The sequence below is a fragment of the Taudactylus pleione genome, unplaced genomic scaffold (assembly GCF_031769625.1).
Source record: "Taudactylus pleione unplaced genomic scaffold, aTauple2 ptg000360l, whole genome shotgun sequence".
NCBI lineage: Eukaryota > Metazoa > Chordata > Amphibia > Anura > Myobatrachidae > Taudactylus > Taudactylus pleione.
In genome coordinates this window covers 4713197-4725553 of record NW_028284761.1, presented here as the reverse complement: position 1 = coordinate 4725553, position 12357 = coordinate 4713197, and the positions used below count along the sequence as shown (strand labels likewise).

General features: G+C 46.0%; 1 protein-coding gene across 1 annotated transcript in view; it reads right to left on the bottom strand.

The window, feature by feature from the left end:
- Window positions 1-12357, bottom strand: part of CSMD3 (CUB and Sushi multiple domains 3) — a 1208248-nt gene that overhangs the window by 16770 nt on the left and 1179121 nt on the right. Inside the window, exon 66 of the mRNA XM_088444368.1 lies at window positions 3685-3750. Coding sequence (XP_088300494.1) covers window positions 3685-3750 — 66 coding nt within the window. The remainder of the gene's footprint in view (window positions 1-3684; window positions 3751-12357) is intronic.

Genomic DNA, 12357 nt, shown 5'->3' with positions numbered 1-12357 from the left:
CTGTATTATTGTAAAACAAATAAAAAATTGCCTGTTAGTGATCGTGTGATTTAGCCCCAGAAACACAATTTAGTTTGATTTAAAATCGATCAAAATCAATTAAAATTGACCTTTAGTATATACACCCCTTAATGTGGTTATAGCCTGCTTCTAGAGTACACGAAAGTGACAAAACATTTGGCAAATGTAATTGTTGCTTTCTGTCTATAGTAAGAACACACAAAGGGTTTCCTGTACTCAAGGTCATTTTCATAAACGTCTGTGTTACTTCATTAAGATCTACACGCACAGAAAACACAAGCAGAAAGCCGTCTGTATGTGCTCAGGCATTTCACAGAGCAATGCAGTTTTTTTTTTTTTAAATATAAACCTAAAAATAATTATTTGCTATAATTCTTTGCACTGAGCAAGGGTTTCATTATTTTTACATTTAAACCAGTACACACGGCGAAGACCAGAAATGAGCAAATCAATTAGCCCATTTTGTGACTAATTAACCTGATCTCTAGTGGGAAAATCGTTTTTCGCATTTCACGGTGTGTTAGATTCACAGCTTTGCACATGATTTAGTAAATCGTTAGCGAATTGGAATGGCAATGACTTGTTCATTTCTTGGTGAGGCTACTGTACCTTACGAAAGAAAGTCCTAGAAAGAGATGAATTTAATTAATTCCCTTTTCCTCCCATTGGGGAAGTAGAGGTTGTGTAATTATCAGTATGTGATATTACTCTATGTATACTAAATATTTACAGAAAGGTTATGAATTTCCTTTGTTATAGAATTTTTTATTCACAAACTGCAAAAGACAATGGACCTTATTCTGAATTGGAAGCAATTTGCGCCTGAGGTCAAAAGTAGAATACACCTGGAGAAAATGTTTTCATTTCACTACCTTTGCATAGAAGCGCCAGGTCACAGATTGCGCCTCTGTGTAGAGAGCTGCGGGTCCTAGTACCCAATCAAATGCGTTATAAGAGAGGAGGGGGCACGTGTGCAGACCCAATGCCGGCCCCCTCCTCTTCCGTGTGGTGCCGCGGCAGGTGGTGCAGTAGTAGATTCTCGCTTAGTGCCAGAATCTACTGCGCATGCGTGGGTCTCCGGTAAAATGGCAACCGTGCCGTTTCCCATGTACAGTTGTAAAGCGCATGCGCAGAATCACTGGGAAAATGGGCACCGCCATTTTCTTTTCGCTGCAGAGCAGCACGCTGATGACTAAGGACGGGTAAGTATAAAACTATATGGGTGCGGGGTGTGCTATGTGGGCCCCCCTGTATCCAGGGGCCCGTGTGCACCGCACACCTTGCACCCATTATGGATATGCCCCTGTACCCGATGACTATTGGGGCCCTGACAACAAGAAGGCAGTGTAGAGCGTGCCTCTAACCAGAGGAGTAGCGTGTAGCCAAGGGGCCCCGAGCACGTGTGTGCTACGGCGCCCCCCTCCCTCAAGTGTTCCAGGGAGGAGACTGGTATGGGATTAATGTAAAGTAAAAATAAAGATTAGGGGCAGCCCCTTGTAGTGGTGCCCATATATAGTGCCCCCTGTGCCCCAGGAAAGAACCCCCTTATGCAGGCCTCCAGTAGTGCCCACAGTAGTGATCCCCCCTATGCAGTGCCCCTTATACAGTGCCCCCAGTAGTGGTATCCTCTATGCAGTGCCCCTTATATATTGTGCCCCCAGTAGCAGTCCCCCCCATGCAGTGCCCCCAATAGTGGTAACCCTTATGCAGTGCCCATTAAATAGTGGCCCCAGTTGTAGTCTCCCCCCTATGCAGTACCCCCAGTATTGCCCGTTTATAACTTTATATAGAGCCCCCAGTAGTGGTCCCCTGATGAAATGCCCCCAGTGGTAGTCCCCTCCCCCCTATAGAGTGCCCCTAGAAGTAGTCTCCTCCCCTAGTAGTAGTCCCCCCTTGTAGTGCCCCTAGTAGTAGTCCCCCCCCCTTGTAGTGCCCCTAGTAGTAGTCCCTCCTTGTAGTGCCCGTAGTAGTAGTCCCCCCCTTGTAGTGGCCCCAGTAGTAGTCGTCCCCCTGTAGGGCCCACAGTTGTGGTCTCCCCCTTGTAGTGCCACCAATAGTCACACGTAATATTAATTAAAAAAAACCACTTACCTGAATCCCAGCTCCCGCTGCTCCGTCTGTCCTTCCTGCCCACTCTGCATTATGGGAGAGACGTCATGACGTCTCTCCCACTACCAACCGCAGGAGCCGGAGGATGGAGCGGCTCTGGCAGTGGGCGCAGCTGCAGTCAGTGGGAGTCTGACAGACTCTCATTGGTTGCTAATTAAAACAAGCACACAGCTGTGTGCGGCTGTGTGTTTGTTAGTCACTATGTAGTGCTGACCAAACTCCGTCCGGTCAGCATTACACGCGCGGTGCAGCTGTGTCACAGAGACACAGTCTGCCCGCGATCCGCATGGTGTTGCGGCCCAGGGGGCACATGGCACCCTGGCCCAGCCCGCCTCTGCCCGGCAGGCTGTCAGCTTAGACAGCTGCCGGGTACACAGCGGACGGCGCCTCCGGACACCTTCGGTGCCTGGAACTTGCGCTTCACTGGAACCGCCCTCCCTACGCCCCTGCCTCTAACACCACCTTGGATGCTTTTCGCGTCGACACACACACACCATTACTGTACTTTGACTGCATGCCTCCTCCAACCGTATCCTAGCTCACTCGGCGTAAAGTGCAAAATGCGCTTTCATGCTGCGTAGAGTGCAAAATGCGGCTAAGTAGCATACACAATAAAAAGACAGCAAGTTGCTAGGAAAAAAAAACGTCCAGGTCTAAACTAGGTCCAGTTTATTGAAACCTGTGAATTATTGTCGTTTGATAAGTGAAAAATAGTGACTCATACAAACTCTAAGGGGTAATTTACTTCTACATGATGTCGAGATCATCACTGTACATTACGGTTATCCAACATCACCAATTTTCCTGGAAACGGCTATGGAGTGTATCTTCCCAGGGCACTGGGTCATTGAGCAAGGCTGTCTCTTTGTTATCATTATTTCTCTATTTGACTTTGCTCCTGTACTGTCTATCTATTGTATTAGATTATTTGTGCCTATTATTGTAATTCTCATTTTATAATGCTACGGGCACTTGGTGGAGCCTTATAGATAAATTGTAATAACAATATAAGATGCAAGCAGGGGCATACAGTAATTAGATATTTGAAGGCCCCATAGCAAAAGTGTGTAATGGCCCCTATGTACCATCCATTGGTGAAAAATTTATATATTCCTTACCAATTTAATGCGGCTGTAGTTTGACTTCACCTACTTTAGGAATCCTGGGCATAACCCATATGGGGGCCAAGCATTGAGTTAAGCGAGGAGGTGGTGGGCTCTCCTCAACACAAGTATTCAGGGGGTGGACAGCTGCCCCCTAATTGATAAAGTAATTACAGGCTAGAGCTGATTGCTGCTTTGCGCTTTTCTTGGCCACCAGGTAATCTTTAAAATCTGTGACCTCTTTTGACATAAACTTCTGTGTCCGTGTTTTATGTATAATGGTATTGTTATGTTTGTTTATGACAAGTAAGATGACAAACTGCTAGGCCGCTTAGTAGAATTGCTTCACCCGTGTTTAATTACTATTGCTTGCAAAACAATCCTTTATATTTCAGTTTTAATTAAATGATTTTGATACATACCAGTATTACTAAAAGAGGTCTATACTTACCACTTAGTTTTGGACTTGGAGTTCCCATAACTGGTTTTGTTTTATTGTCAAACGGCTTAGAACCAGCTAAAGAAAAAAAGAAACAAAAAAAATGTCCCAATAAGAGCAATAAATTACAATTTTTTTAGTAATACCTGAAATTGAAGAGTACAGAATGTATGTAACGTGTACATCAGGGTAAATTTCTTGAATGGCAATTTTTTGTTACACCTTTAACTTCAATGGAAGGTGACAGAGGATTTCTGATGGTTTATAAACTATTGTTAAGTTGTATATTTACATAAAAACAGCATCAGGCTGAAGTATGAAAGTGGATATCAGGACATTGGTGCAATATTGCACTGTATGGGCCTAATTAATTAGCGATTGTAATTACGATTACGCACGCAGGTGGATGATTGTTGCGTTCTGAGCATGCATCGCAGTGCGCGAAGGTCTCACTGAGATCGGGCTGCCATCGCAGTGACTATGCAGTCCCATCGCAGAGTGATTGACAGGAAGTGACCATATGGGGGTGGTGACGGGGGAGTGGTCGGAGAAACGCAGGCGTGCCAGTGCGTTTGAACGCCGTTACAGGGGTGGCCTCATGTCCTCAAAACCCAGATCCCATATAACTTCATTGAACTCGATGTGGTGTAAGAAGCAATAAGAAGATGACTGCTGTATTTCCTGTGTAATGCTGGTGACATATCGTACCGCAAGTACACATTGAGCGATGTAGTGAACGACAGAACGACCCCTCGTTCTGTCCTATATTACCTGCAATAGTGCCACATGCGATTGGCCGTGCAGCATGGCCAACCGGACGATATCGCATGCGACCGCTAAAGCATGCAGAAAGTCCATACACACCGGACGATCCAGCCGATATGTCGTTCCGGTTCGGCTGGAAACAATGTATCGGGCCGACATCTTCCTAGTTTGTACCCAGCTTAAGTGTGGTCAATTTGCAACTTCTTTATCCAACTGCAGTATAGTTGTAAGCAATGGGAACACATGGTCACAAGTTAAATGTTGGATCTTGCCTATTTTGACTCCGTCCTGTATGGCGAAGTTGAAAAGCAGGCCTGTCACTTGGCCCTCAGGTCGTGAGGCAGAAGGAACCCATGAATGGTCTGTTTCATGGATGCACATGTTTAATCTCCAATTATCTGATATTGCATCATCTATGTACCAAGGACTCTGCCCCTCTCTGAATTGAAACCAGCCATGAGGATGGACCTATACTTGAGGTTCAGAGCAAATCCTGCTTTTCTCTAGGGAGGAGGGTGGTAAAAGTCCAGACTGAAATCTCTGTAAGGCAGTGACTGTGGGCAGAGGCGTCTCTCTCCGTCACCACTTTATCCCGGGTCTTCACCACTCATTACTGGTGTAGGGGACATTGGCAGCAGAGAGGTGCCAAGAAGTTGGGTGAGAAAGAGCAGCCCAGCCGTGGAATAATGCATACTGCATGCACTAACCGCTCAGATGCTTTACTGGGAAAAGGGAAGAATACTGGCTAATGCTAATTATTAAAACACAACATTTATTCAGCTGCAGCAATTAGGCAGAGTTACAGCAGAAATGTATTAATAAAATATCACTGGGACAAGTGCCTAGCATGAAAGTGGTAAGGCTGGACGTACCACTTTGATGGGCAAGTCTGATTGACCTGGTCAGTCGGATCATTCACGATGGAATACTATACGAGTATATACTGTATGTATATATATATATATATATATATATATACACATATATATATATATATATATATATATATTTATTACTATTTATGAACAGTTATTTATATGGCACATACATGTTCTGCAGCGCTTTACAGAGAATATTTAATTTGTTGTTGGGACCAAATTTACGTAAAAGTATATTTTTGGATTGTGGGGGGAAACCGGAGTACCTAGAGGAAACCCACGCAAGCAAAGACCTCAATGCTGTGAGGCAGTAATGCTCACCATTATACCATCTCTGCTGGCCAAATATATATATATCAGGGGCATCTTAAGAGAGGAGGGGGCCCATGTGCATTCCCTGTGTGGGGCTCCCTCCTCTCTCCCCAGTGGCCGGCAGCCGACTGACCAGCCACCGGAGCATTAGTAGACTCCGGGCACTAGAGTGTGCCCGGAGTCTACTGCGCATGCGCAGGACACCGTAAAAATGGCCGCGGCGGACGTCTTCCGGTGTTCTGAGCAGTGCAGACACCCGTCGCGGGACATTGGACAGGTGAGTTTAAATTAATATGGGTGCAGGGTGTGCGGTGTGGGGCCCCCCTGGACCCAGGGGCCCATGTGCCCCACACACACTGCACCCATTATAGATACGCCACTGATATATATATATATATATCCATGAACTGTCTAAAAACGCAGGTGCTGAGTGGATAAGTGCAAGCCTATCCACATTAAGAGCCTGATTCTAAATCGCACGCAATGGCGATGTTCTCAGCGTTCAGCAATATTTCTGCTGCTGCGTGAAAATCCCTATAAACTTGATCGGTGAATGTACAGATGTGTCATGCTACATATTTGCTGCGTAGGCAGCAAATCGCGGCACGCATGGCGCAATGCATGTGCCCGCGAGCGAATAAGAGCACTGAATTTGCACCCACGCCACCATAAGAATGCATGGTGCAATCGTAGTGCACGCCGTAGCGTAATGTAGTGTATGCTGCTGCGGGTAATCGCACGGCACAATGCGTGCGCACGTTTGTAGCGCAATCGGCAAAGATGTAGCGGGACACATCTGTATTCCATGGTGTGAACACACGGTTGCTATTGAGGCACATTAAGTATACTGCAAAAAAGCCAGACATTCCTGGGCAGTGACTGGGAGGTGGCTTTTCAGATGCACGAAAATGATCAGACTTATTAGCATATTATGGGAGTGTGGCGGGCGGGTCACTGAACAGGTTGCCGACTCAGACACTTAATCGACCACACTGGAGCCCACACTTTGATGGAGAATCTGTAGCTAGCATGGGGCTGGTACGACTGATGGTTGCATCTTAAGACCCCCATACATCAGAGATTGATTTCACCAATCGTGCAATTTGCAATCGATTGTGTATAAAAATCTTTCCCTTTTTCAATCGATTGTGGCAATTCTGTAATCGATTGAAAAAGGGAAAGATTTTTATACACAATCGATTGCAAATTGCACGATTGCTGCAAATTGCACGATTGCCGAAGCGCTCGGACCGGGTCGATGGCCCCCCACAGAGCATGCAAACGACCCGCTACGACCGACAGCGCCGGTCGTAGCGGGTCTCGATGTTGATTGACAGCTCGCCCCGTTTGGAAGGTGGGCCGGGGGGGGTGGCAGCCCAAACGGGGGAGTTCCCATGGGAAAGCCTACCGTTTGGGGGCGGCCCCACTGACATCACTAGTGATGTCAGTGGATCGCTTCCGGCTCAGACAGAGCCGAAAGCTCTCCAGGGCTACGACAAGGGAGACCCTACCCTAGGGTCTCGTCGTAAGCCCCGATGGTCGCGATGGTCTTGACCATCGTGACCATCACCTTAGGCGGTCATAAGGCTGTGGGTGTTAACCCACAGCCTTACCACCGCAAAGGAGGATGTCTTGAAAATTCAAGAGGTCCTCCCCTCATTCAGACTGACCGCACGCTCTGTGCGACAAGCTCTGAATGAGGTCCTCAATCTCTGATGTATGGGGGCCTTTAAGTAGAGATGTGCAGTTCCCTTCTCCAGAAATCCGAATCCACCCGAATTTTGTGAATCCGGACAGATCTGAGTCACGGTTCCGATCTTTCTGCAGTTTGGAATTTGGATTTTAAATATGAATTTTGATTTTGGATTACAATAATAATTAGTTACATGAGGTTAGCTGTTTTTTAAAAACTTTTTATAATTTAAAAAAAAAAAAAAACAGAATCAAAACCAAAACACTTGAGGGTCGTTTTCCAAAAACCAAAACATGAAGACGAATCCGGATCCAAAACCAAAACATGGGGGTCAGCGCACATCTCTAGTTTTATGATTCACAAAGTTGTATTGCAGCTTCTCAATATGCTCAAAGTGAGCACCCCACCCCTTGTGCAGTCAAACGCATCCTTGTACACCAGGGGAAGGGCGATCGTAGCATTCGCATACAGTCGCTGGCGCGTCTGCGGCACAAGACGCTAAAGCAGCAACATACGACGCAGAATAAGACTTTCAATCTGTGCCAAATTAAAGATTATAGTATAGAATCCTATTCTTGGAACATTGGCCCTCATTCAGAGCCGCACGTTAACAACAGTACGCTCATTGCGTTCCGATGTTGACTAACCGCGCATGCGTCGGTGTTACACTGCGCATGTGCGTACGGCAGATTGCGAGCTTTTTTTCTCTCGTTCCTAAAATAACGTACAGGAAGTGACATGTCAAATGTGATTGACAGAACAGGGCGTTTTTGGGTGTTGACGGGGGTGGAGATGAAAAAACGCAGGCGTGGCGAGGCGTTTTTGGGGCGAACATACATTAGCAGATGCGAACGTCAAATGTGTTCGGACCGTCTCATACGTCACTGGAACATCCGCTTTCCCTTCAAAATGCTCGCACAGCTTAGGGTCAGGATTACTCGACCACATTGGCGATGGCCTTCTCCTCCGTCCCGGGACTCAACGATGGTGCTGTGATTAATCGCGGCTGGTCAGTAAAGTAATTAGTGTTGGATTGAAAACCGGCTTGGTATGTGTTTGGAAAGCAGTTTATTGGGATAGCACAAAAGCGTACGCAGGTGGAAATCAGAGCTGCTAATGTCATGATTACACAATCAATTAGCGTACATTTTTGGTGTTTTATTTTGGCCACAATTTGTTGGTTATGGCCTATTGTAACAATAATGTCATCATGTTTTAATTAGCTCCCCTTTTTTTTGGTTTACTGTGGAATTTGCATCGCTATGTGATTTTTTAAACGTTCCTTAAAGAGGCCTTTTTTTTTTTTTAAGAGGGTCAGATTTTGCCTTTAGGGCCAGGATTAAATGTAACCCATTTGTACAATAATGTCACAATACAATGTCAGTTTTTTGTTTTAAATTTATTGTTTAAACACAAACAAATTGGCCTAATATTTTGTTGCCTTTTTTATTTGTTAAAAAAAAAAAAAAAGCCATAACTGGTAACATAAACGTAAATACCAAAATTAAAAACATTTCACAAGAAAGGAGAGGGAAGTTTTGACCAGAAAGGAATATGAGCCAAGCACAGAAGGAGTGTGGGAAAAGTCGCCATTGCTGTCACCGTTTTCTCGCCCGTTTGGCTGGGTGAGGGTGGGCGCCAGACCGGGTCCGGGATGCCATCGGGCTGGCCTGTCCAGAGGCAGATGTTGTGGCCTCTGGACTAGGCACAGGGCTAGGCACATTTGGAGGATTGGCTGATGTTGTGCCAGAGGTGGAGGATCCGGATGTTCCGGCAGGAAGGGAGGTCGGCTCCACCATGTGCTGGCGAACGAGCTGCTCCAGGGCATCGGCGATGCGGATGTTGGCCCTGGTATTTTCCGCCAGGGCCTGAGCAATGGTCACGTTGGCCGCAGCATTTTGCTCCAGGGCCTCAGCCACCCGTATCAGACTGGCGTCCATCCTCTGCAGAATCTCCGTATGGAAATCCGATTTAAAATTGAGTTCTGTGAGGAGGCCCACTGCCTGCGAGGGGGCACGCCCTGGACTGGCTTCTGCAGGGTCCTCAGCCGGATGTACTGGTTCCTCCCCTGCAGAGCCAGCAGAAATTCTGCGGCCAAGGCTCCCCTCTGGAGCAGACTCATCCGCCTCTGTCTCTGTTAGGAAAAATGCGAAAAGACTCACATTAGAATCTACATATTGGCACAATAGCATTTCAGAGTTGGTGACATCACAAGACTTACCTTGGCCAACATGAGGAGCCGCAAAGTCTGGCATGTCCGTATCCATGTTGGACACGCCAAACACCTCCACAGCCTGCACACACCCCTGTGCCAGCTCTTCTAAGTCTGTCAACTCCAATGACACAGGGGTGGGACCCCCACCTGTCCCCCTTGCATGCCTAGCCCTGTCGGCAAGTTTTTGCTTGAGACGATATTTGAAGTCTGCCCATCTGTGGAATGAAATTGGAACCATTATCCTTTTTTTTACAATGGGGTTTGTTTATAGGATGGGAAAGTGTTTACTTACCGCCGTTTGACATCCCGGGCTAGACGGACATAATCACCCACCCTATTGACAGCAACGGCGACCTCCTCCCACATTCTCCACTTCTGGCTTTGGCTCATATTCCTGGCTGCCTGGGGCAGGATGTCAACGCACTTCTGGATCAAAACCTCCATCTCCTTGCTTGTGAAATGTGGCTGCCTTTTTTTTTGGCAGCTTTGGCGGGTTGACTGGGGCCAGCAGTCTCTTCCATGTCATCCTCCTCACCTATTTTGGTAAATATGCAGATTTAGCCACTTCACAACTTGCACAATATTATGTTTTTAAAGAATCATTGAGACAAAATGCATGAAGGCCTTACCGCCGGAATTTTGGCCATTGTTTCCCTGGTCTGAAGCCATGTCTCTGCTTCCAGAATGAAATCAACCAGAAATTAAATGTGATTTCGTGACGTATTTATACATGCGTCCTTAGTTTGCGGCCGCATCATTGATTGTGCGTCCCTATGATTCATCCTTAATTTGTGCGGGAAAATAAACACTATTTATGGCTTGGTGTGTGTGGAGTCGAGGTTGCGTTGTTGGATTGTTGGCGGTTAAGTTGGTTGGATTTGGTTGTTTGCGGTTGGAGGATTTGGCGGTGTTTGTATATTTTTTGGTTTGCTACAGTTGTTTTGGTTTTCCGTTCGCATTTTTTTGGTTTATTTTTTGCCATCGTTTCCTGATTTGGTAAGTTTTGTGCAGTCTAATTTGTGGCCAATTGGTGTCTACTTCTGGTTTTTTGTTTGATATTTTTTTTTTAACACTAATTTCATCTATTTTAGTTTGTTTTGGCTTTCGGACCCAAAGACCTTTTTGAGGGAAATCTTATATATTCGATTTTGGTAAGTCCATTATTTTTCTTGCATTTGCGAACTAATTAACGCATTTTTGACTGTTGGTGTAGTGACTTGCATTTGCGAACTAATTAACGCATTTTTGACTGTTGGTGTAGTGACTTGCATTTGCAAAATAATTAAGGCATTTTTCGAGGCTTATTCATCATGTAAACCAGTTTTGCTTTTCCCTTTTCCATTTTTGGGGTCCATTTGACCCCTATTTGACGTACGGTGTGCAATGTCATTTTCATCGATGGCCAAATGTGTGTTTCGCCTATTTTATGTGTTGGCTTGCACCAATTTGACAAACATAAAATCACCCTCTAAATTTTTGATGTCTCATTTTTGGCTTTTTTACAGTTTATACGTATCATGACAATACCCCGGCATGTAAGCAGCTATGGATGGTATCATAAAGCTAAGTTGTTTTATGTTACTTTTGGGGTGGCTCAAAAGCCTTACATTGTAAACTTTGAATTTCAGGTAGATCTGGGGCGAATTGTTCTGGCCCTGCTCCCGGAAGACGACCAACCTCAAACTCGTCCCAGGCGTAGGCATCGTAGGCATGCAAGGCCCCAGATATTTCGAACACGTGTCACCCTTTTTGGAATGCCCGATGATGAGGTTTTAAGACGCTACCGTCTACCTCCCAAAATCATCATAGACACTCTCTCATTAATAGAAAGTGATCTTGAGCGGCAAATTGACAGTCCAACAGCAATACCACCACTGATGCAATTTATGGCGGTGTTACATTTCTGTGCCTCAGGATCGTTTCAAACAATGGTGGGAATAGTGGCGGGCATCTCCCAATCCTCCTTTTCCCGGATCCTGAGGGCAGTGATGGAGGCACTTTTCAAGCACCTCCATCATTTTATTAAAATGCCTTTGGATATGGGTGCCCTTAGTGTGGCCAAGGCCAATTTTTACCAAATAGCTGGCTTCCCACACATCATAGGGGTTGTGGATGGTACTCACATACCACTTCAGCCTCCAGCACGGCTGGAGGCAATATTTAGAAACCGTAAACACTATCACTCCCTGAATGTAATGGTGGTATGTGATGCCTCCCTCCAGATCCTGTCCCTGAATGCTAAATTACCAGGAAGTGCTCATGACTCCTTTGTCATCCGGCAATCAGGGATATGGCAGAAATTAACCAACCTACAAGCTGGTGATGCGTGGCTTCTGGGTAAGTGGAGACCTTTAGTACATAACAATGTTAAGATTGATACACAGTGTTCCTGATGTTGTCTATTTTTTTTCACAGGAGACAGTGGATACCCTTGCATGTCCTGGCTGCTCACTCCTTATTTGGCTCCCACACCAGGGCCACAAAGTGCGTATAATTCCGCACTTACAGCCACCAGGCAAGTGGTGGAGCGCTGTATCGGCCTTTTAAAAGGCCGATTCAGATGCCTCCACCGCTCTGGTGGCGAGCTCATGTATGTGCCGGATATGGTGTCTAAAATTGTGGTCCTGTGTGGGATATTTCACAACATTGCCATAAGGAGTGGTGTCCCAATGCAGCCAGAGGATGCCTTACCTGAGGATGGCCCCCCCGAGGTTGGTCGGAGGTCAGTATGTGGGGGGGCCATACGCGATGATGTTGTGGCCAGATTTTTTAGGTAAGTTGTAACAAAACTACAGTGTTTATACCTAATGTGTTTGTGTTTG